Source organism: Ips typographus, linkage group LG11 (assembly GCF_016097725.1).
Source record: "Ips typographus isolate SLU linkage group LG11, UJ_Ityp_2.0, whole genome shotgun sequence".
Lineage (NCBI taxonomy): Eukaryota > Metazoa > Arthropoda > Insecta > Coleoptera > Curculionidae > Ips > Ips typographus.
The window spans coordinates 4,531,976-4,557,679 of record NC_138432.1 but is presented as its reverse complement, the minus strand read 5'-3'; the positions used below and the strand labels follow the sequence as shown (position 1 = coordinate 4,557,679).

Below are 25,704 nucleotides of genomic sequence, written 5' to 3'. Positions count from 1 at the left end.
GTCTGTTCTTTAAACCGTCATTTTTACAGTTCAAATTTTGACAGCGCTTTTCTCTCTGACTGTACCTTTTTTTTTGTGTTTTTTTTTGGTGACTCCATAGTAAATTTAATGAGGATTTCAAAAATGTGCTTAAAAATGTAATCCGGATACTACAAGCGGGTTTTACAGAAGATTTTGTCGCAGACTGTCCTTCAAACCGTTATTTTAAACGACAGCTCTTTCCTACCTGACTGTACTGATTTGTTTTGTATTTTGTTGAGGTTATTGGATATAAAATTTAATGAAGATACCAAAAATTTGCTTAAAAAGTTCATCCGGCTACTACAAGTGGGTTTTACAACCGATTCTGTCGCAGTGTGTCTTTTATGCCGTCATTATTACAGTTGAAACTTTGACAGCGCTTTTCTCTTTGACTGTACCGAATTATTCGTGGTTTTTTAGGTTATTAGAAAGAAAATTTAATGGGGATTTCATAACTGTACTTGAAAATGTGATCCGGTGATTACAAGTGGATTTTTGTCGTAGATTGTCCTTTAATCCGTCATTTTTACAGTTCAAATTTTGACAGCGCCTTCCTCTCTGACTGTTCCAAATTTTGTACTATTTTTCTAGGTTGTCGAATGAGAAATTTAATGAATATTTCAAAAATGTGCTTAAAAATGTAATTCGTCTGTACAAGTGGGTTGTATGGGTAATTTTGTTATTCAAACTGTCATTTTTACAGTTCAAACTTTGACAGCGCTTTGTTATAAATCGTATTGTAGAAAAATCATATCAATAAAAGTCAAATTTAGTTTTAACCGGATTTACCATTGCAACAAACAATGATGAGAAACTACATTGGAAATTCACAAACTTATAAAAATAGCTGAAATCCTAATAAAGAAAATCGAATTTAATAACCAAATACTAAACTGAATGCAAATCAATGTTTGTTTCACAACTTCTCCCAACATAAACGGACAAAAACGACACTGTTTGGATTTTCAAAATGTTTACAAATAAACCCCAGGAAAGCGTTGCGGGGTGCAGATTTAGCAAACGTTTTCCCCACTATTATTCTAAATTTAACCTGGATGCTGTAAGTGATTAATTCTTTATCACTTCCTCTGTTTTAGTATAATAAATCAGGGATGTTTATGAGACTTTTTTTTGCCAGTTTACATCGTTCGTACTGGATTAAAAGCTGTGAAATGTGATAAAATGCCTTAATCTACATAGTTTTTGTTTGATATACTTAAAATGTGTTTTACTAAGTAATTTTTATTAGGTTACATAAATAATCAGATTAAAAATCCAATTCTCAGATTCTGCATCATGGTAGTACTGTGGTACTATGGGAGGGCCAGGAAAACCAAACTCCCTCCACCATAAAGGGTACGTTCCTGTATCTGCGTTTAGACCGGTCGTCTACGGTACTCACATGGGTACGACCCAGTTGGTCGGCTTTGAAAGCAGGAAATACCAGCGACAGCGATCCATTTTCCCAGGACTTTAATTTGAGTTTCAACCCGGAAGATACTTTAGCACCCGGACTGTTGACCAAACTGGCATTACAGAGTACCGGCGAACAAAGTACTATGACAACTTTGGACGATGGGTAAGTAAGTTTATATTATCCTGTATTATCAAGTAAGATATTGATTTTTGTGTTGAAATGAATGCTAGCAAAACCCTAAATTTGAATGAATTAGGCAGAATATAGCAAGGTAGCCATAACATTAGAAAAGCCATTGCATTGGTTATCCATCGACAAAAATATATCTAGTAAACATGTACAGGGTGTCTCAAATGCGATGGTTTTACGAGGTATCACCAAAACTAGCAGATGCTAGAATAATGTGGTTTTCGAGAACAAACCTGTGCTTGATTTTTGTAAAAAGAACGATAGAGTAATCGTAATTTCCCCTGCTGCCCTTGTTTTGAGCTACAGGATGATTTTGAGCATGGTTTATCCCTCCGTAAAATTTGTTTTGAAGTTTTTTTGCAACTCAGAAACTCTAAATTGGTATTAGTTGATACAAAACTGTCTTCTGATCCTTAAAAAAGTCACTAGAAGCTTTCAAGCAGTTTTTTGCATCTCAGAAACACCAAAATGTCACCAAACTGTCTTCTGAGTTTAGAAAGTATTACAAGAAGCTCTCAAACCGCTTTTGTAGGTCAAAAACGCCAGAATGGCATTAGTGGATTCTGATCCTGTAAAATGTCACCAGAAGTTTGGTCTGAATTGAAGTTTCAATTTAATGGTTTGCAATTTAACAGTCCATAACTCGATTATTTGCACAGTTACAGGGTGATGCAATATGTCAATTTGTAGTTCTTGAAGTCCTTATTTGACCATCCTGTATGGTTACACAAGCGCAAATATCAAATAACAGAGTTATTCATGGTAAAGACAGTTTGTTCAGAATTGAAGTTTCAATTTAATGGTTTGCACTTTAACAATCCATAACTCAATTATTTGAGCAGTTACAGAGTGATGCAATATAACAGTATGTAGCTCTTGGAATCCTTATTTGACCACCCTGTATGGTTACAAAGCGCACATATCAAATAACAGAGTTATTCATGGTAAAGACAGTTTGGTCTGAATTGAAGTGTCAATTTAATGCTTTGCACTTTAACAGTTCATAACTCGATTATTTGCACAGTTACAGGGTGATGCAGTATGTCAATTTGTAGCTCGTTAAATCCTTATTTGACCACCCTGTATGGTTACAAAAGCGCACATATCAAATAACAGCGTTATTCATGGTAAAGACAGTTTGTTCAGAATTGAAGTTTCAATTTAATGGTTTGCACTTTAACAGTGCATAACTCGATTATTTGTACAGTTACAGGGTGATGCAATATATCAATTTGTAGCTCTTTAAATCCTTATTTGACCACCCTGTATGGTTACAAAGCGCACATATCAAATAACAGAGTTATTCATGGTAAAGGCAGTTTGGTCTGAATTGAAGTTTCAATTTAATGGTGTGCACTTTAACAGTCCATAACTCGATTATTTGCACAGTTACAGGGTGATGCAATATGTTAATTTGTAGCTCTTGGAATCCTTATTTGACCACCCTGTATGATTACAAAGCGCACATGTCAAATAACAGAGTTATTCATGGTAAAGGCAGTTTGGTCTGAATTGAAGTTTCAATTTAATGGTTTGCACTTTAACAGTACATAACTCGATTATTTGCACAGTTACAGAGTGTTGCAATATGTCAATTTGTAGCTCTTGAAATCCTTATTTGACCACCCTGTATGGTTACAAAGCGCACATATTAAATAACAGAGTTATTCATGGTAAAAATTTTAGTCAAAAAAAAAGTGATTTGAAAAACTAATTCAAAGTTAAGAAAACACTAAAAGCGAAGAAAAAAAGCTTGAAGTAAATTACTAAAAATAAAAAAATAGGACCAAAAACTCTGATAAAACAAAGTAAACTTTGTTATACAGAGTGACCCAAATTTTGGTAGTCAAGTCGACCATCTCTCATTTGGTTTTGGGATAAACAGAAATGCTTTCTTAGTTTTTATTATGTTATTGTTGAAAATTCATTTTACTGTAATAGAAGTAGTTTTGCGTTTGCTGAACATTTCCTGCATTTGACTGCAAAGGTTCAAAGATCTCTTATTATAAAATGGAATCGAAAATGTAGCTGTAACATAAATGCAAGGGTCGTTTAAAGGTTTCTGGACTTGATGTCCATCAAAGAAGTGCACCTAGGCGGAAGAGACGCGGACAAAGACAGTGAATTGGCTACGGTGGCACGACGTTACGGTTTAAACCACGAACCGGGAAACGAGTGCGCTTTTACCATTTTGCATGGTAATGGCCTTAGCGATAACAGACTGCTCTACGTGGTCTGTCCACCAGCTGAATGTAGGCAAGTATTAAGCAATCTTTGGCATTAAAATTCAAACTTTTCCCTCCCTTCAACCAATTAAAACTCGCAGATTCGGTGTTGGAACTTTCGCGGGCGAAATTAACTTGCTCTAAAAGTTTTTCTAAAGTTTGCAATTTCGCCTACAAAAGTTATTAGTGCAACTCCAGAATAAATCTTCCTGTAATCTGGCTTGTTTAGTATTCCTTTAAAATAATTATTGTTTTCAAAAAGAATGTTCAGCAAAACTTTTCAGCTTCCGGAAATTGTTATAATAAAGTGAGCGTCATACTCCAACCAGTTATGAGCAACTTTTCCATTGTAATAAGTTAAATTAACAAACTTTTTTAGGGTTTGGTACAGTGGATTATGCTGGTTGATTCGTGGCATATCTAGGCTTAATAATCTCTGTGATAAACGATTGCTATGGTTAAGGGAACAATACTTGCAATTGTACCATGAGGATGGGTACTGTTGTGGACCTTTGGCAGCTGATGCAATAAGGGTAAGTTAACCAAAAATTTGGCTTTTTTAATACAATTTTCAAGCTGAAAATTTATGAAATGTCTGTGATTAAATAAATTGAAGATGACTAATAACCGAAAAATCGGTAAAACTTCCTATAGTTTTGGAAATATCAATGTTTTGGGCTTGGCCGCAACATTGTTAGAAGCAAATCGTTCAGGTCACTTAAAATCAAAATTACTTCTTATTGAATTGTTAAAGTCACGTGCATTTACAATGTTGCCAGTTCAAAAATTACCATTTTTTTGGTGACGTGAATTAACAATTTTTGCCTGCATCACTGTTTAAATCGGCACGTGACGTGTCTTTTATCATTTTAGCTTTCATTACTGTCTAAACAAAAATTTTGCGAATTTTTACAGTACATACTGCATTTTTCTGGTCACGTGACGGTTTTTGACAGGTGCCACCGGGCTTTTACAGTGTTGCCACTTCAAAAATTATCATTTGACAGTTTAAATCGGATTTCGCACATTTGTGCAGTTTAATTTACATTTTTATAGTCACGTGACTGTTTGTGACTAATGTCACTTAGCTTGTACAAGGTTGCCAGCTCAAAAATTGCATTTTTAATCTTACGTGATTTGTCTTTTATAATTTGAGCTTTCATTACTAACTAAACTTAAATTTAACGAATTTTTACTACTCAAATTACACTTTTTTATGGTCACGTGACTGTTTTTGGCAAGTGTCACCGTGCCTTTACAGTGTTGCCAGTTCAAAAATTACTATTTCTTAGTCACGTGAGCTAGACTTTACATTTTTTACCTTCATCCCTGTTTAAATCGAATTGCAAATTCCCAAAAAGTGACACAATTTTTGAATTAAAATATCTGAAAAACGCCAAAAGCTAGAAAATTCGTTCAAACGTCATTTTGTAGCATTTTTCATTCTCTTTACAACTACATAAAAATGTCAAGATGAAGCGTTAAATAATAGCGTCACAAGAGTTCAAACCTGGCAACAATGCTGAAAAATCTCAAAAAGTGACACAATTTTTGAATTAAAATACCTCAAAAACGAAAAAAGTTAGAAAATTCGATCAAATGCCATTTTGTAGCACTTTTCATCCACTTTCTAATGACATATAAAAAAATGGAGATTGAAGTGTAAATAACAGCGTCACAAAACTTCAAACCTCAAAGCAACAATGCTGAAAAGTCTAAAAATGTGACACAATTTTTGAATCGAAATATCTCAAAAACGCGAAAAGCTAGAAAATTTGTTTTAACGCGATTTTTTAGTATTTTTTATTCACTTTTAAATTACGTATAAACAATCAAGATTAAAGTGCAAATAATCTCCTAAACCTTGATTTTCCTCTCTATTACATTATTACGTCATATTTTGATAGATGATATTTGACTATCAATATTGCTATGTCTGTTATTCTGTTCTAAACCTGAAAATTGTCAAAACCAATCTTATAGAGGTATAAAACAACGAAATATACTTGAAAAGTAAGACAATTTGTGTTACTTTGATTGAATGCATTTTATAGCTTCATCAGTGCATTTGTAATATTTGACTGTTTCTGACTTGAATTTAGTATATTTTTATGACAACTATAAATATGACAACCGTCCTTCCCATAAAGCTGTAAAACCACAACACACTCTTAAAATCCAGTAAAATCAGTATAAACTGTATCAAACGTATTTTATAGCTTTATGAATGACTTTTTGACAGTTATGACATTTTACCATCAATTGCAGGTTAGTTTGTTCTGTTATAAACCTAAAAACTGTCAAGTTCAATCCCATGGAGCTACAAAACAATGAAACATACTTAAAAAGTAAGGAAATAAGTTTGACTTTGCTTGAATGCACTTTATACATTCATCAGTACATTTTTAGCATTTATAACACTTGGTTGTGTGTTTCTGACTTAATTTTTCAAAAAAAACACTCTTAAAATCCAGTAAAGTTCATAGCTTTATCCCACTCATAAATTTTGACAGTTAAGACATTTGGCGGTCAATTATACAGTTCTGTCCTAAACCTGGAAAATGTCAAATTCTATCCCATGGAGGTACAAAACAATAAAACATGAAAAGTAACAAAATCAGTGTGACTCAATTTACATTGATTTTTGACAAATTAACTTACCACAGTAGTAGGAAAAGTATAATATTCTACACGCATGTAATAACTATTACTCACTCAATGATTTACCACAACTTTATCTGCGTGAGTAATAGCTATCTGCTCGTTGAATAATATACTATTTTCACTTTAAAAGCTTTATAGGTATTTTCAATCATACACTCTCTCTTCTTTCATCAATTAAAATCGTTATTTTTTGAACATTTCATGTAGTTTCTACTAAGCATCCTGAGGATGCAATAAATTATCACAAAACGTCGACTGTTCGTATAGGCAATTTCAAACTGGTTTCGAAACTGAAAATCGGAAATTGTTGGCTTTTATTGGTTGAATGCTCACGTGATATTGACATTTTAAGGGTAATGGCCAATAGCTGGACATATTCCTCTGATTAATTTGAACTGAATTAATTTGTACGAGTGACATAACGATGATAAAGGTAAATTGTTCAGATTCTCACCACTGGAACGGTTAAAAGCAACACTAAAAAAGTAAAAAAAAAATTGATTGATTAAGTGCTTTGCCAGTCTGTGGCCAGACACCAATTTAGTTAAAATTGGAAATCTTTTAAGTTTTTGACGTTAAAACACTCGTAGATAATTGAAACTAATTTATTTCAGTCATTCGGTGGTCGTGATTGGTCACTAGCAGGCACCAAATCGGGTAGCAACCAATCAGGCGAAACTTCCGGTCTAAGAAGAGAAGTCTCGATGAAAATCAAGAAAAAGCAAATTTTGAGCAATCAAGCTTTTAAAGTCAGCAAGGTAAGTTTGGTGTTTCTGCTTTGACTATTTATTAATCACTATGACTTAACATTAAGGATAAAAGTTTGAAATCCTCTTTTGTTGAGCCGGCAACAATGTGCATGGAAAGTAGTTACTGGAGGAACCAAGCGCAACATAGGCAATCCACACCCACAACTTTTGGTGGTGATCATCAGCCCGATGTTGCCAGACATCATAGTTTAGGCCAGTTAGCTTATACGTCAGTTAGTCAAACTAAATATGATAGGTTAGTGTTGTTTTGTGGTTTTTCTGTACTCATAACTGATGGGTGTGTTTTTAAGGGATCGACATGGATCTACTGAGCACCTGTGGCATGGCAGACATCCAAGGGTTGGCTCAATTTTGTACGATACTCAGCTAGATTTTGTAGACTTTGTTACGTTATTTCGCTCGTTTAGGTAAGCGAAAAAGGCAGCAAAAACCCTTACCCTTAATTAATTATTCAAAGTCGATAAGCTTTAAGGGCTCTATAAGCCTCTATCTATCTTTTGACCCCAAGAACCGCATATCCCGAAATAACCGGCTAAACATTTATAACTCTTAAGCAGTTAATTAGCCCTCTGACCCCTTTTATGTCTAGCGTTTTAATGACCCTTTGTTCTAATTTCCAGTTTATTAATTCGAAAAGATCTCAGAGATTTATTCGAACAGTTAGCAATATCTTATAGAAGTATGGCTGTGAATACTACTAAGATAAACGGAGTCAAATCGAAGTCTTCGGACCAGCATTCGAGGAAACCCACAAAATTTGGTAAGTACCATATTTCAGGGTTTAACAACGACTTTCCTGGTTTTGCAATTTTAATTTGTCGTTTAAACCTGTACCGGGATCAAATTCTTTGTTCGTCTCGCATTTTCATAAATCTCTAAATTACCCACCAGTTTAAATTTACTTTGCTTAGCAATTATGATTAGTTTTTTTTAGGTTGTGCAAATGAGCCACAAAAATGTGGATAAACCAAGAAAAAGCGTTTTTCTAAAGGTTCAGGTTCAAATCAAGGCTTTGCTATTTTTTTTAAGACCTATTTGGAATTATTGTGTAATATTTTAACGAAAAGGTGGGCTAGTATACAACCCAGAGCTTTGAAAATAATTCTTGTTTTAGTAACACTGTCACGATCTGCAAATACCTCCAAAAAACTCTATTTTTCCAAATTTCTCAGGAGAGTATCCTGACTATTCTCAGATGAGTTCCTTATATCAGAAATACCAGAACTTTACTATCACAGTCTGCAACATCTCCACAAAAAACAAATTTGTTTTAGTTAATTTTTGGTAAAATTTGCTTGGTATATTGAAGGTTGTAGAAAGTTTAGTTTTAATGGAGAGTGTCCTGACTAATCACAAAAAAGTTCCTTATATTCTATGGTTGTCTCAGAAATACCAAAAATTTACTATCACAGTCTGCAACATCTCCAAAAAAACCAAATTTGTTTTTGTTCATTTTTGGTAAAATTTGCTTGGTATATTGAAGGTTGTAGAAAGTTTAGTTTTAATGGAGAGTGTCCTGACTATTCTCAGATGAGTTCCTTATATTCTATGGTTGTCTCAGAAATACCAGAACTTTACTATCACAGTCTGCAACATCTCCAAAAAAACCAAATTTGTTTTACTTCATTTTTGGTAAAATTTGCTTGGTATATTGAAGGTTGTAGAAAGTTTAGTTTTAATGGAGAGTGTCCTAACTATTCTCAGATAAGTTCCTTATATTCTATGGTTGTCTCAGAAATACCAGAACTTTACTATCACAGTCTGCAACATCTCCAAAAAAACCAAATTTGTTTTAGTTCATTTTTGGTAAAATTTGCTTGGTATATTAAAGGTTGTAGAAAATTTAGTTTTAATGGAGAATGTCTTGACTATTCACAAAAAAGTTCCTTATATTCTATGGTTGTCTCAGAAATACCAGAACTTCACTGTCACAGTCTGCAAGACCTTTTGTTTTAGTTCATTTTTGGTAAAAGTTGCTTGGTATATTGAAGTTTGTAGAAAGTTTAATTTTATCGAAACGTTTTCTGACTATTCTCAGAAAAGTCCCTTACATTCTATGGTTGCCTCAGAAATACCAAAACTTCACTGTCACGATCTGCAAGACTTCCAAAAAAAAAAACTTGTTTTAGTTCATTTTTTTCAATAATTTCTTCTATCCTGTATGTTGTCTTAGCTATGATACAGGTGGAGGTTTGAAACCAGAATTTAAATGAGTAATATTAATAATTTAATCTAAAACCTTCTTTTGAAACCAGTTTGTCTTGTATTTTTTGGAACAATCTGTATGTTAAAAAATATTAGTTTTATATATCTTTCTTCCAATTTTTAAGGATTATTGACCAGAAACACTAGACAAGACATAGAGGGCCAAATGGTCAACTCACAAAAAAAGCTATTTGACGCCATCGCTGCTGCAAGTATTTTCACTAATTGTGCCGGAATAGACACTAACAACTCCCAAGTCATCACTTTGTCCACGTTTACTAAATTCCTGGAAACCAGACAAATGGAGAATAAAACAGTGGACGAAATTAAGGATTTGATTAATGTAAGATCGGAGTTATCGTCAAATTAAACTAGACTTAACTTTGAAATTTAGCGGCATGAACCTGATGCAACCCTTCGAGCCCAACACTGTTTGTCCTTTGAGGGATTTGCTCGATATTTGATGGACAAAGACAATTACGCTTTTACTCCTGAATGTGAAGTTCCTTTAGAAGAAGAAATGCGAAGACCTTTATCGACTTACTACATTGCATCCTCTCATAACACTTATTTGACTGGTCATCAACTGAAAGGGGAATCATCTATAGAACTTTACAGCCAGGTAAAACTTATTGTAAATTAATTTTAAGGTTGGTTGCTATTCTAGTTTTCCAGGTTTTACTGTCAGGTTGCCGTTGTGTAGAACTGGATTGCTGGGATGGGGAGGATGGTTATCCAATGATTTACCATGGACACACCTTCACCACTAAAATCCCATTTACCGCAGTTGTGGAGACTATCAACAAAAACGCTTTTGTCACTTCACCATATCCAGTAATACTGTCAATAGAAAATCACTGTTCATTACCACAACAGTCCAGGATGGCCCACATTTTCCAAGTAACTAACCTGTACAGCTGAGTCTTAACATGACCCAAAAAATAAAAAATTTCCAGAGAATTTTTGGTGATCGACTAGTCACCAATTTCCTCTTTGAAACCGACTACAGCGAAGAACCTTCACTACCCTCTCCAGAACAATTAAGGAATCGGATTTTAATTAAAAATAAAAAACTCTCCATGGAGATTCCTCCACCTTTTGCGGTGGTGTCCACTCCAATTAGACCAGGAGGTGTCAGGCATTCAGCTCCTGGACGAACTAGTTCTATTGTTAGTAACGCTAGTTCGAGTTCGTTTAACGATGATTTCAGCGATGACGACTATGATGATGAGGATGATGATGATAATATTGATGGTAAGAGATTTAGATTAACTGTTTTCTTAGAAAAAGTTTTAAATTCATATTATTGTTTCCATTTAATTGTAACCGTTTGTTGTGAAAAGGAAAGATCTTATAAACTCCCTAAACAAGAAATCGTTATCTTTATGGGTGAATTGAATACCAAAATAGGCAGGAAAACACCCGGTGAAACACATAGACAGACGACTATACACTTGGACATCTCCAAGAGCAGATGAAACCATAGAGATTATATTTTAATAAATTGAAGATATAGAAACATATTTGACGACAAAGTAAGGAACCAAGTAAAGAAGGACATCAACGGCAAATGCAGACTGATTGCGGAGGAAACTGAAAACACAGAAGAACTAATAATGACACTTGCTGAAACCACAATTAATGTCAAAGATGAAGAATGATGGAACGAAACATAAATCATGAATGACAGAAGAAATTTAACAAAGATTATACAGAGAAAAATATATGAAGCCAATCAAAAAGATTTAGATGAGAAATGTCAGGAAATCAGAGGTTTTCAGTTCAATGTACAAAAGTGAGAGAAGAAAAACAAGAATGTGGGAAAGCTTGTAAATGATGTAGGAGAGCTGTTGTTTTTCAACCTCCATTCAGGCTGAGTCCATATCTGACATCATGAGAGAGGAAGTTCCAGTTCGAAGGCTCCAGGACCTATGGAGTACATTCGGAATACCTCAGGCTTCTTGACGATGAGTCCATCACATTCCTTACTGGTATTTTTAATAAAATCTATAATACTGGGAACATTCCGAAAGAATGGCTTATCTCTGAATTGATAACGTTACCAGAGAAACAGAGAGCCAAATTTTCTGTCCAGCGCTGTAGGGATATGAACTGTGACATTTTTGCCTGTTTTACATAGACTACCAGAAGGCGTTCGTTAAAAAAAAACACGAAAAGATGAGAGACGTCTTGATGAATACGGGGATGGATGATAAAGATCTAAGAATCATCCAAAACCTTTACTGGAATCAGCTACTATGGCAGAACAAACCAACACAGTAAACATCCTTCGAGAAGTCAGACAAGATTGTATCCTGTAGCCCTGGAGAGTATTGACATATAGGAATTTTGCTGGTGATGCAGATGATACAGTGGTTTTGGAACGACTTACAAGAACTAATTATTAAACCAAATTCATGGTAATCAGTAGAGAAGCTGATGGTTACGGCTTAACAATCAACAATACACCAATAGAGAGAGTAGCAATGATATTTGGGATTACTCACAGGTGTAGAATAAAGAAAGCAATATAAAGAATAGAGTGTAAACACAACCTCAACATCGACATCAATCTGCTCTCCCAATATTCTTTTCTACGGGATGGAATAATGGATATTAACCGAGACAACACAAAGAAAAGTCAAAGCCTTCGAAATGTGTAGGAAGATGCTGAAAATATCATGGATGGACAGAGTGACCAACAGGACAGTGATCGATAGAATGAAGAAAAACTTGGTATTCATTACTTCCAAGTCCTTCTTCATTCTATGTGAAATACTCAAGCTTTCTTCTCTTGATGGTATTCATTACTTCCATCAAGAGAAGAAAGCTTGAGTATTTCGAACATATTATGAGAAACGAAAGCAAATATCAGTTTTTAAAGTCCGTTCTCTAAAGTAAAGCTTATGGCAGAAGAAGAAGAATATCATGGCTCAAAACTTTATTAAGAACATGATTTTACCAAATTATTTAAAGCAGTCGTGAACAAAGTAATTTTATTCAAGATGATCGCCAACATTTGGAACAAATAGGCACTTGAAGAAGAAGTTGGTATTCATTACTTCCAAGTCCTTCTTCATTCTATGGATCACTGCCCTGTGAAATACTCAAGCTTTCTTCTCTTGATTGTATTCATTTGCTTCCATCAAGAGAAGAAAGCTTGAGTATTTCGGACATATTATGAGAAACGAAAGCAAATATCAGTTTTTAAAGTCGATTCTCTAAAGTAAGCTTATGGCAAAAGAAGGAGAATATCATGGCTTAAAACTTATTAAGAATATGATTTTTCCAAATTATTTAAAGCAGTCGTGAACAAAGTCATTTTATCTAGGATGATCGCCAATATTTGGAACAAATAGGCACTTGAAGAAGAAGTTGGTATTCATTACTTCCAAGTCTTTCTTCATTCTATGGATCACTGCCCTGTGAAATACTCAAGCTTTCTTCTCTTGATGGTATTCATTACTTCCATCACGAGAAGAAAGCTTGAGTATTTCGGACATATTATGAGAAACAAAAGCAAATATCAGTTTTTAAAGCCCGTTCTCTAAAGTAAAGCTTATGCCAGAAGAAGGAGAATATCATGGCTTAAAACTTATTAAGAATATGATTTTACCAAATTATTTAAAGCAGTCGCGAACAAAGTTGTTTTATCCAGGATGATCGCCAATATTTGGAACAAATAGGCACTTGAAGAAGAAGTTGGTATTCATTACTTCCAAGTCCTTCTTCATTCTATGGATCACTGTCTTGTGAAATACTCAAGCTTTCTTCTCTTGATTGTATTCATTACTTCCATCAAGAGAAGAAAGCTTGAGTATTTCGGACATATTATGAGACACAAAAGCAAATATCAGTTTTTAAAGTCCGTTCTCTAAAGTAAAGCTTATGGCAGAAGAAGGAGAATATCATGGCGTAAAACTTATTAAGAATATTATTTTACCAAATTATTTAAAGCAGTCGTGAACAAAGTCATTTTATTCAGGATGATCGTCAATATTTGGAACAAATAGGCACTTGCAGAAGAAGTTGGTATTCATTACTTCCAAGTCCTTCTTCATTCTATGGATCACTGCCCTGTGAAATACTCAAGCTTTCTTCTCTTGATGGTATTCATTTGCTTCCATCAAGAGAAGAAAGCTTGAGTATTTCGAACATATTATGAGACACAAAAGCAAATATCAGTTTTTAAAGTCCGTTCTCTAAAGTAAAGCTTATGGCAGAAGAAGGAGAATATCATGGCGTAAAACTTATTAAGAATATGATTTTACCAAATTATTTAAAGCAGTCGCGAACAAAGTTGTTTTATCCAGGATGATCGCCAATATTTGAAACAAATAGCCACTTGAAGAAGGAGTTGGTATTCATTACTTCCAAATCCTTCTTCATTCTATGGATCACTGCCCTGTGAAATACTCAAGCTTTCTTCTCTTGATGGTATTCATTTGCTTCCAACAAGAGAAGAAAGCTTGAGTATTTCGTACATATTATGAGACACAAAAGCAAATATCAGTTTTTAAAGTCCGTTCTCTAAAGTAAAGCTTATGGCAGAAGAAGAAGAATATCATGGCTTAAAACTTTATTAAGAACATGATTTTACCAAATTATTTAAAGCAGTCGTGAACAAAGTCATTTTATTCAGGATGATCGCCAATATTTGGAACAAATAGCCACTTGAAGAAGGAGTTGGTATTCATTACTTCCAAATCCTTCTTCATTCTATGGATCACTGCCCTGTGAAATACTCAAGCTTTCTTCTCTTGATGGTATTCATTACTTCCATCAAGAGAAGAAAGCTTGAGTATTTCGGACATATTATGAGACACAAAAGCAAATATCAGTTTTTAAAGTCCGTTCTCTAAAGTAAAGCTTATGGCAGAAGAAGGAGAATATCATGGCTTAAAACTTATTAAGAATATGATTTTACCAAATTATTTAAAGCAGTCGCGAACAAAGTCATTTTATTCAGGATGATCGCCAATATTTGGAACAAATAGGCACTTGAAGAAGAAGTTGGTATTCATTACTTCCAAGTCCTTCTTCATTCTATGGATCACTGTCTTGTGAAATACTCAAGCTTTCTTCTCTTGATTGTATTCATTACTTCCATCAAGAGAAGAAAGCTTGAGTATTTCGGACATATTATGAGACACAAAAGCAAATATCAGTTTTTAAAGTCCGTTCTCTAAAGTAAAGCTTATGGCAGAAGAAGGAGAATATCATGGCGTAAAACTTATTAAGAATATTATTTTACCAAATTATTTAAAGCAGTCGTGAACAAAGTCATTTTATTCAGGATGATCGTCAATATTTGGAACAAATAGGCACTTGCAGAAGAAGTTGGTATTCATTACTTCCAAGTCCTTCTTCATTCTATGGATCACTGCCCTGTGAAATACTCAAGCTTTCTTCTCTTGATGGTATTCATTTGCTTCCATCAAGAGAAGAAAGCTTGAGTATTTCGAACATATTATGAGACACAAAAGCAAATATCAGTTTTTAAAGTCCGTTCTCTAAAGTAAAGCTTATGGCAGAAGAAGGAGAATATCATGGCGTAAAACTTATTAAGAATATGATTTTACCAAATTATTTAAAGCAGTCGCGAACAAAGTTGTTTTATCCAGGATGATCGCCAATATTTGAAACAAATAGCCACTTGAAGAAGGAGTTGGTATTCATTACTTCCAAATCCTTCTTCATTCTATGGATCACTGCCCTGTGAAATACTCAAGCTTTCTTCTCTTGATGGTATTCATTTGCTTCCAACAAGAGAAGAAAGCTTGAGTATTTCGTACATATTATGAGACACAAAAGCAAATATCAGTTTTTAAAGTCCGTTCTCTAAAGTAAAGCTTATGGCAGAAGAAGAAGAATATCATGGCTTAAAACTTTATTAAGAACATGATTTTACCAAATTATTTAAAGCAGTCGTGAACAAAGTCATTTTATTCAGGATGATCGCCAATATTTGGAACAAATAGGCACTTGAAGAAGAAGTTGGTATTCATTACTTCCAAGTCCTTCTTCATTCTATGGATTACTGCCCTGTGAAATACTCAAGCTTTCTTCTCTTGATGGTATTCATTACTTCCATCACGAGAAGAAAGCTTGAGTATTTCGGACATATTATGAGAAACGAAAGCAAATATCAGTTTTTAAAGCCCGTTCTCTAAAGTAAAGCTTATGCCAGAAGAAGGAGAATATCATGGCTTAAAACTTATTAAGAATATTATTTTACCAAATTATTTAAAGCAGTCGTGAACAAAGTCATTTTATCCAGGATAATCGCCAATATTTGAAACAAATAGCCACTTGAAGAAGAAGTTGGTTGTGTGTTATTTTGTTATTATTCGACTAAGAAAAAACTAATAAAAGCACTTCAGAAACTTATATCTTATTGACAATTACAAAATACTTTTATTATGTATCTCTCTGGATTCCTTGGTGGACTGATTCTTCTTACTTTTATACACACTTACTTACTAAAATTAGTAAACTATTTTTTTTTTAGAAAAAGCACTGCATTCAATACTAGCACCAAACGAATCACCACGCCCTTATGGCCCTCATGGCAAAACCAGCTCTACCAAACGATCTCTGCCTACTGATGATAAGTTACGAAAAAAGGGAAGCCAAATATCCAAAGAGTTGTCGGATTTAGTTGTTTATGTACAGGTGCGTTCTAAAAATCTCTATTTTTGAAAAGATGATTTTTAGATGTATTATTTCAGGCAATTAAGTTTCGAGGCTTAAACACCATATCACCGAGCAGTTCAGTAAAACAACGCCAGAAGGCTTGCGTATCCATTTCCGGTAGTTCCATAGTGACCACAGGAAGTAGTTCCGCTTCAAACATATCCACTTCAGGGATTGGTACTGAATCTGACAGTATTTTGTATGAAAATGAGGCAAGTGCCCACAACCCAAAAAGTTACCCTAATTATAATTTAAAAAAAAATCAGGAGAAAAAACCCCAAAGAGCCAACACAAACTACCCCTGCTACCAGTGCTCATCAATCAATGAAAATACCGCCAAAAAACTATGCAGAAAACAACCCTTAGCCTTGGTAGCTCACACTCAAACGCAATTAATGAGGACTTATCCTGCTCCAATGAGGATTGATTCGAGTAACTTTAATCCTGTGATATTCTGGTCGTTTGGTATGTTTTCTCCAATTTTCACCAATTTTGATTAATTGAGTAATTTAACAGGAATTCAAATGACTGCCTTGAATTTTCAAACTGAGGATACTGCAATGCAGTTGCACACCTCTTTATTCGAAACAAACGGAAAGTGTGGTTATGTCAGTAAACCTAGGGTTATGTGGGATAAAAGTCACGTGATGTATCGAAGGTAAGTTAACAGTTAGTTCCTATTTCAGGACAATTGCTAGTACTAAACAGGCCGTAACGATGACGTAATTTGGCCAAACCATAATTTGACCAACTGTCAAATTACGTCATTGTGATGTCAAAAACGATCTACTCCATGAAACGTGAAAACGAATGCGGTTATTTACATTAACTTGGTTGAACTAATCATTCATGTTTTAACGTCATATGATTAAATGTTACATAGAACCGAAAAGTGCATATTCAGTAAAAGATGCGTTTTATTAAAGTGGTAACAATTGCAAATCTCTAACCTGGAACGTTCCTAAGATATTTAGTAAAAACTACAAAAAGCAAGAGTAAAGTTTGACGCCCTCTAGCGGACAAACGAGGCAACTTAGCCGTGCCCGCTTAACGTCACGTGATAGCTCCATTTATTAGCTTTCTTTTCTTATAGGGTGTGTTTATACAGAATGTTTCAAATAAGTGAATTATGGGCCATTTGTTAAAGTGGTCATAGATCAGAAAAATACTAATAAGACACAGGGTGTAAAACAGCATAATAATACTTGCAAATCTATTATTTAACTCGAAATAAATTAAACTTAAATTTGTAAATTTGCAGATTTAACCCTTGGGACAAACAGTTTGATGGTATCCACTCATCCCAATTTGTCATCAGTATATTATCTGGTCAATACGTAAGTCAGAACAACGTTTCTGCCACTGTGTACGTTGAAGTTGAAATTATCGGAATTCAAGTTGACTGTGCCAAGCAAAGAACCAAAGTTGTAAGAATTTGAATTTTATATTAAAAATGTTCAATTAGTGAAATTCACTGAAATTCACACAGGTGTCAAAGAACGCTTTAAACCCAATTTGGAACGAAACGTTCCACTTTAGAGTGATGTTCCAGGATTTAGCTTTTTTAAGGTTCACCGTAATGGACTCTGCCAACAATCACCTGTTGTCCCAACGAATCATACCTTTACGGTGCTTAAAATCTGGTTACAGGCATTTACGGTAATTAGACTAATTGCTGGAAACAAACCTTTATTAAGGCGATTAATTACAGACTGAAAAATGCGCAAAATAAATACCTGAACATGTCCACACTGTTCATATACTCGAGGATTGAGGAGGAAAGTTTGGAAAACACCGAAAGCAGAGAAGAACCGCAAGTGGAGACTGATTCCAAAGAGTCTGACAGTTTTGTTGGTAAGTTCTTGAACAAGGACTGGAAACTAGTTAATATAGTGGTTCACTTAGCCTCAACTGGAACACCAATTTGCGTTAAACGCAAAATGTTCTTCCTTATGGTATATGGAGTAATCCCGGAAGAACCCTCCACCATACTGAAAATCACCCAGGAGTCTACCACCCAGGAAGTGCTGCTCCTTTGCTTGCAAAAAGCCAACATATCAGTAGAAAAAGTGAACGACTACATTTTAGTTGAAGAAGTTGCCAGAGGTTTGAGAACATCCCAAAAAAAAACACCATTCACTTTGTTAAAGTTGCATAATCTACAGGGTGGGAGAAGAAGGATCACAACTTACCAGCCACTCAAAGAATCCTCGATTTGCACGAAAGACCTTTGCAAGCCCAGAGCCAGTGGAAGGGTGAAGGGAAATTCATTCTGAAGCGAATGGGGAATGATCCAAGCAGTAGGGCGTGGCTCACATCCATTCGGAGTGTGGCCAATAGGGCTCGAGAAGCCAGAAAGTCTGATGGAGCCCTTAGTAATGCCTGGGAAGAAAACGATACCTTTTTGGTGTGCATTTACAATGTCTCACCAGAGATTCCTTACGCCATTTTAAAGGTAGGTTTTTAGTTAAGTTTTTTGAACACCTTGTATATGTTCAATCTTGTTGTGGTTAGCACCAGGTGAAAGAGGAGTTGAAGAAGGACATTTTGAAGTTTTTACGGTCTCAAACACTCAGAAAATAACTGAGATACAGAGATAAATTTTCAAAAAGAAAACGAAGGAATTTACTTTGAATATCTCGGAAACGGTTATAGTTTCTGAAAATTTGCAAGAGATCATAAATGTTGAGAATGTTGTTTTTTGTCGAAATGATTAGGTTCACACAAGTTTCAGACAGTGAGAGCAAGATAGACAAGGTCAATACTAACTGAACGTTACTTTTGAGTTTAACGGTTTTTTTTTTGTCTTTTGTACACTCTGTATATATTTAGTTGTGTTACGGTTTTAAGGAGTTAAAAGATCAGTTTAAAACAGATATTTTAAGCTCTTTCCGGTCAAGGAAACCCGAAAAATGGCGAAGATACAGAGTTTTTACGCAATTTTCAAAAAAAAAAAAAATATATCGAATATCTCGGAAAGGCCTACCCAGTACAACATTTCCAAAGCAAGACTATTTCATCCTGGTTATTATAAAGGGTGTCCCAGTTATGGTTGGACAGTTTGACCTAACCTAAAACACTCACGTGACTCTGAACTAAAAATATATAGTGAAACAATTTAAACTAACGTATCTGATGATGCCTAAACAGTTTTGGACAAAACGTCTGCAAATAACAATAATATTTGATGTACATAGGTGCCATTGAACGCTTGCGCTCAAGACGTATTGGCTCAAGCGCTCCTCAAAGCGCGCAGACTCGAAGACCCAATGAACTTTGTCCTGGTAGAAGAACTAGAGTGGGGAGGCACTTCGCACAACATCCAGCAGAGGGCGCTGGCCGACTACGAGAACGTCTACAGCGCCCAATCTTCCTGGCAGACTATTGGTCGGTTCATTTTACAAGAAAGAGCCAGCGCCACGCCCACTTCTCTACGAAAAAACCGAATCACCTCCACTTTGAGGTTGGCTACTCTAGATCGGATTAGCCGAGGTTTGAACGTGGCTAGAAGCGTTGCAAGCAATAGCATCAAAATGCCCGTACAGGTAAGCGATCTAAAAAAAAGTGTAGTTTTTTTTAGAATGTAGCAAACTCTGTATATTCTCAAAAACAATTTTGGTTTGCGGGCCTTCTTTAGGTGGCGCTAAGCGACCCAACCACCTCCAAACACTCGATCAGGTCTCATCCTCCTCCGAGAGGTAAACTGCACTCGGATAAAGATCTTGCTTCGTTAGCTGCCACTCCTAAGAAATCCAGAGAAGTACATTCAGAAGGTGAAACTTTATCCGATGAAGACCAGACCAAAGATGGAGAATTGCTGTCCAGACTGAAAAAAGCTTCGATAAGGAAACTGAAAGAGTGGAAGTCTTGACTAAGCGAATAGGAATGGTTTTTAGGGTTGAAAACAATTTTTAAGAGAAGCTAAAATGAGATTATTTGATGTGGAACGTCAAAGCTAGTATACAGGGTGGTACAGTTTCAATAATTCACCATCAAAAAAATAAGTTGACATACATTATGCCATTTTCCTGAAAAACTGTCAGACTGTGTATCCACTTTATAAGCATAATTATATCGAGTGTCCCAAGCAAGTACGAAGCTTTGTCCACTGGTACTTTTACACTACTTTTAAAAACCAATTTTTGTAATTGAACACCCTGTAAAAGTTTTTTTTTTTTTTACGGCTAAACTTTTGAACACCCTGTATTTCACTCCTAGGCACAAAGAATGAACTACAACAATGTGTCCTGTAATGATGTCAAAAAATCCACCCTGTATATCTACTTAATGAGTTTATTACCTTTAAAATGGTTCAAATGGATTCAAATCTAGTTATCTGGGCGGTTTACAAGTTAATTTTTGACACTGAAAATAGTAAAAAAACAGATTTTTACTAGCTTTCAATTTTTTAGACTATGAGTAGTGTAAAACGGAACATTCAGGATTGTGAGGATCCAAATTTATACTGAATAGTCTAAAAACTTGTTATTTACTACTAGGAATAGTCATAAAATTCGTTTTTTTCAGACTGCAATTCATTGTCGAGTGTCTGAAACTGGATTTCAAGGACTAAAAACGGTCCGAAAATAAGACAAATATTGTTGCGCACAAAACTCATTTTTTACTACTAAAAATAGTCTAAAAATTGACTTTTAAGTCTAGAAATCACTTTACTAAAACTAACACACTAACTACAACTCAATTTTCTGGACTAAACAAGTCTAGAATTCAATTAAACACTAAAACAGTCCAAATTATATTTTCGGACTATTTCATTTTTTAAAATTAATTTTCAATACTAATGTGCCAAAATTGTTTACGTTCATTACTGAAAAGTCTGAAACTTGATTTTTTAGTCTTGAAGCACTAAAAACAATCCGAATTGCACCGATAAGTGCAGAATTTAATAGTGAACAAGCTTGAAATGACATTTTCAATACTAGTGACAGCTTTCAGACCTGATAAGTTAAAAATTTTGTGAAGAGAGTCTTGAAACTCTATTTTTCAGGCTGAAAAGAGTCTTAAAGCACTAAAAACAGTCTGGATGATTGAAGAAATGCTCGAATTTTTAACACTGAGGTGACTAGAAGTCAATTTAATAGTGACAAAGCTTGAAATGACAGCTTTAAGTCTATGGAGAATGTAAAAATTGTTTTTAAGTCTGCTATGTCAAAAACTTGGTGAAGATAGTCTTGAAACTCGATTTTCCATGCTGAAAGCAGTTTTAAAGCACTAAAAACAGTCCAGAGTTCTAAGAAAATGAAAAGCAAAGTAAGAAAACTTGAAAAGTTCGTCTTCAAGTCAATTTTGATGAACCTAATTTAAATGTCCTGTTTTAAGACTATTTTCAAGACTAAATTATTGAAATTTGTCTTCAAATTTTGAAAACTTACTTCAAATGCTAATTTTAAATCAATTTAATAGTGACAAAGCTTGAAATGGCATGTTAAAGTCTATGGAGAATGTAAAAATTGTTTTTAAATCTGCTATGTCAAAAACTTGGTGAAGATAGTCTTGAAACTCGATTTTCCATGCTGAAAGCAGTTTTAAAGCACTAAAAATAGTCCAGAGTAGTTCTAAGAAAATGAAAAGCAAAGTAAAAAAACTTGAAAAGTTAGTCTTCAAGTCAATTTTGATGAACCTAATTTAAATGTCCTGTTTTAAGACTATTTTCAAGACTAAAATATTGAAATTTGTCTTCAAATTATGAAAACTTACTTCAAATGCTAATTTTAAATCAATTTAATAGTGACAAAGCTTGAAATGACATGTTTAAGTCTATGGAGAATATAAAAATTGTTTTTAAATCTGCTATGGCAAAAACTTGGTGAAGATAGTCTTGAACCTCGATTTTCCATGCTGAAAGCAGTTTTAAAGCACTAAAAATAGTCCATAGTTCTGAGAAAATGAAAAGCAAAGTAAAAAACTTGAAAAGTTAATCTTGAAATCAATTTTCATGAACTTAATGTCAATATTTTGCATTTAAAACTATTTTCCAGACTAAACTATTAAAATTTGTCTTCAAATTATGAAATCTTACTTCAAATGCAAATTTTAAGCTTCTGATGTCACTTTTCATTGGTTCAGAGTCACTTTTAAGTGTCCAAGTCAATTTTCAAGGTTTAAATGTGTGAATTTTTAGTCAAAAATTCTAGAAAAAGTAGTTTTTTATGTCTACAAGTCAATTTTCAATACTAAAGTTTTTCAATTTGTCTGAAAACTATAAAAACTAGTAACAAAGACAATTTTTAAGACTAAAGTGTTTCAGTTTGTCTGAAAACTATGAAAACTGGCTACACAGACATGTTTTAAGCGTCTTAAGGCAATTTCCATCGTTTTCAAGACCATTTTTAAGTTGGGTTAGGTTGGTTTTGGTTCTTTGAACATAATAACTCAGTTATTTCCTAAACGAAGTTTCAAATCAGAATTGTATAAGAGATAATGTCTTTTTCAAATTCATTTTAAAAAAATATCCAGTGATGTAGAAAATAAGATGAAAACCATCTTCTTGTATCTACTGCCACTTTTCTTAGGAAGCATTTTTTAGGAAAATGACATAATGCATGTCAACTTATTTTTTGATGGGCTAATGGTGAATTATTGGCATTTAAAACTGAACCACTCTGTATAATAAAATAGAGAGTGAAATGGGGAAAAAAATTAATTTTACGAGCTCTAACAATTTTAGATCCCTCTATATAAAAAAGCCTTTGTAAATAAATATTACATATTATAATAAAATATCAAAATGTAGTAGCTATACGATTTATTGGGTTTGAAGCCATTTTTTAGAAACCAAACCATTAACTAGTCGTGTGTTTATTAACAATATAATTATTATAAAAGAGCTTTAATTAAGTATAAACAAATTATTTTTGGTTGAGTGTCCTGTAGACTAAACACTAGAAACAAATAAATGTGTTTAATTATCACTTTACTTTTCTAATATAAGTAATAATATCCAAACATACTATCGTCTTTATTGTAAAACAACAAGATTTTCATAATAGCAAAATAATGTATATTTTTTAATATAAAAATTATTGTAATCAAAGCCTAAATGTTATATAAAATACTAATTTATTTTCAAGCTTTAAACTGAAACCCCAACAATTGTTTCATTTGCCAAGAAAGTTTGTATCTTTGTTACCTATATTATTATTAATAAAAATGTATAAAAAAGTTACAATGCGTAGGAATAATTGCGTTATAAAACCTTAAAAGGAAGTACATAGAATAAGTTATCAATTTTCGCACATCAAGTGTATAACTCAGTATTTACTATTATAGCAACGTCTTTCATCAACCAATTTTTACTACATATTATCACCAGAATATTTATCAGCTAGAATTAAGAGTTTTACAGTTACATTCGAATAATCTTGCTACTTGCATATCTCTTCATACTTTATTTCAGTTATCCGCAACCATAATACAAAAATTGTATTACTGTACGTCAACCACACTTCAGTACAAAACAAATTTTATTGTTTTTATGTAACTAAAGTATTGTTAATATTTAACAATTTATATAAATATAAGATGTTAAATAAAACTAGAGTTTTTGTATGATTATTCATTATAAAGAGTAACAGCAATTTTGATTACCCTGATTTATCTAAATAATGGTCATTTAAATGGATCATCATTTGTCAAGAGAATGCCAAAAACAGCTTTGTGCAGGAAGAGAATGATACAACTACAAACAAACGAGGTACGCAATTTGTCAAAAAGAAGACTAGTAAGAGCGAAGAAAAGAAAATATGAACGAGAAAAGTCTGAAGCAATGGAAAGAGATCGCCCCAAACCAGGCTCCAGAGAATTCTACAGAGCAATCTCTTGGGAGAAGAGAGGATTTAAGCCCAGATCCATACCAACACTGAAGAACAACCAATGATGATACTCAATGACGAAGAACTATTTGAGGAACAGAAATGATATTTTAGAGACCTTCTAAACGAGAAACAAGAAGAAACATATAGTACAGTGGAAATACCAGTTAATGAACCCTCCTAAGAGGAAACCCAAGAGGCACTAAGTAAACTAAAGAACTCCAAGGTACCTGGCTCGGATGGGATAACGACAGAACTTTTAAAATGTGGGGGAGAGGCCAAATCCACCAGATGGAAAGAAAGCATCATCATACCAATCTACAAAAAAGGGGACAAATCAAAATGCTCCAACTATAGAGGAATCTCACTTATACTGCATTCTCATTTTTCCAATCTCACACAAGGAAACCCACTTGTTTGCAGGAAAAGACAATCAGCCTTCCTGCTATTAATACATGAATTTTTAACTCAACAGGATGTGTAAATATAGAAATGCTGACCATTTAATACGTAATTTGTTGCTGTATCAACAAAATGCGTAAAACTTATCATTTGTTGGTACCTTTTCGCGTACCGAACGTTAAAAAATAACGCGACAAGAACTCCCTTCTTGAATTAAAACGGGCATACATATTCATGGCATGCAAACCGGCACGGCATTTTATCTTCAACGCTAGAGAAGAATGAATATTACACATGACGTTAATAGCGTTTAGTCCGTTTAGTATCAAAGTCGAAATTTTTTCCAGTCCAGTGTAGAAACCGTGAAAATGTCCAGTCGAACGACAAAAAGTCTTTTTGTGCTTTTCCTGTTTTGTCTCTCGTTAATCCCATCCCGGACGGAAGGTTTGTCCTGTGGGATTTGCGGCGTTGATGTCATCTGCAAAGATCGTTATCCCATTTGTTCGACGCACCAGATCATTGCCTTGGATTATTGCGGATGTTGTTTGGTGTGCAAAAATATTTTAGGTAAGTGCCGAAAGCTTACATTTTAATTTAGAACCTTAGCGACAAGTTAAAAGCAGTGTTGCCAAGTCAAAATACGGTAAAAAAAATGGTAGTAAGAACCACAAAAATGGTAGATATACCGTTTTAACGGTGGATCTGGCAGCATTGGTTAAAAGTACCACTCAGGTAAAGCGTCCTAAGCCGGTTTTGGTCGGGTTCGATCAACTTTAATTTGTTACGTCTGGGTACTTAATTAATAAAGGAATTTTTTATTGCAGAATTGGGGGAGGAGTGTTCTAAAGACATTGACAATTACGCCGTTTGCAAGTCTGGTTTAGAATGTGTAAACAGTAAGTGTGCTGATGTAAAAACGCCCAGCGGATGACGACTAATTTAAGTTTAAAGTTCGATTTTAATCGCCATTTAGTATTATTCTTTTATGTAAGTTTCTGTCGTAATTAGGTTAATTTATTTAAATAAATCATTTTTGGACAGCTTTGTTTACTTGAGCTTTGAGGTCAACCTAAACAACTTTAAGCCAATCAAGTTAGTTAGCTAGTTTTATCAACTAAAATGTTAACACACAAACTAACGTTAACTTTAAGGCATATAAGCCTTCATCCATTTAAAACAAACGATTTTCAGAATTTGATCAGGAAAACAGGAGTAAGAGAAGGTGTTATAAGTTTTCTTGACAATTGGTGAATGCGCTTGTGGGTCAGAAATAACGAAAATTT

The 25,704-nt window shown here is 34.1% G+C and overlaps 2 protein-coding genes across 6 annotated transcripts in view; both read left to right on the top strand.

The window, feature by feature from the left end:
• Nucleotides 1–23,747, top strand: part of LOC145735122 (1-phosphatidylinositol 4,5-bisphosphate phosphodiesterase epsilon-1-like) — a 119,844-nt gene extending 96,097 nt beyond the window's left edge. For 4 of the 5 annotated variants that reach the window (XM_081988879.1, XM_081988880.1, XM_081988881.1 and 1 more), the window contains 21 exons: nucleotides 1,308–1,600; nucleotides 3,686–3,883; nucleotides 4,232–4,385; nucleotides 7,131–7,274; nucleotides 7,331–7,521; nucleotides 7,577–7,693; nucleotides 7,907–8,046; nucleotides 9,617–9,834; nucleotides 9,886–10,113; nucleotides 10,167–10,391; nucleotides 10,448–10,745; nucleotides 16,003–16,166; nucleotides 16,223–16,399; nucleotides 16,454–16,652; nucleotides 16,704–16,845; nucleotides 17,449–17,614; nucleotides 17,677–17,846; nucleotides 17,899–18,293; nucleotides 18,353–18,642; nucleotides 19,385–19,732; nucleotides 19,825–23,747. In XM_081988879.1, coding sequence (XP_081845005.1) covers nucleotides 1,308–1,600; nucleotides 3,686–3,883; nucleotides 4,232–4,385; nucleotides 7,131–7,274; nucleotides 7,331–7,521; nucleotides 7,577–7,693; nucleotides 7,907–8,046; nucleotides 9,617–9,834; nucleotides 9,886–10,113; nucleotides 10,167–10,391; nucleotides 10,448–10,745; nucleotides 16,003–16,166; nucleotides 16,223–16,399; nucleotides 16,454–16,652; nucleotides 16,704–16,845; nucleotides 17,449–17,614; nucleotides 17,677–17,846; nucleotides 17,899–18,293; nucleotides 18,353–18,642; nucleotides 19,385–19,732; nucleotides 19,825–20,058 — 4,491 coding nt within the window. In that variant the 3' untranslated portion in view covers nucleotides 20,059–23,747. The remainder of the gene's footprint in view (nucleotides 1–1,307; nucleotides 1,601–3,685; nucleotides 3,884–4,231; nucleotides 4,386–7,130; nucleotides 7,275–7,330; nucleotides 7,522–7,576; nucleotides 7,694–7,906; nucleotides 8,047–9,616; nucleotides 9,835–9,885; nucleotides 10,114–10,166; nucleotides 10,392–10,447; nucleotides 10,746–16,002; nucleotides 16,167–16,222; nucleotides 16,400–16,453; nucleotides 16,653–16,703; nucleotides 16,846–17,448; nucleotides 17,615–17,676; nucleotides 17,847–17,898; nucleotides 18,294–18,352; nucleotides 18,643–19,384; nucleotides 19,733–19,824) is intronic. The other variant, XM_081988882.1, reaches the window with a different exon arrangement.
• A 918-nt stretch (nucleotides 23,748–24,665) lies between these two features.
• LOC145735123 (uncharacterized) lies at nucleotides 24,666–25,461 on the top strand. The gene is made up of 2 exons (XM_081988884.1): nucleotides 24,666–24,988; nucleotides 25,246–25,461. The coding sequence occupies exons 1-2, from the start codon at nucleotides 24,790–24,792 to the stop codon at nucleotides 25,350–25,352; spliced, it is 306 nt and encodes a 101-aa protein (XP_081845010.1). The 5' UTR covers nucleotides 24,666–24,789; the 3' UTR covers nucleotides 25,353–25,461.
• The last annotated feature ends 243 nt before the right edge of the window (nucleotides 25,462–25,704 follow it).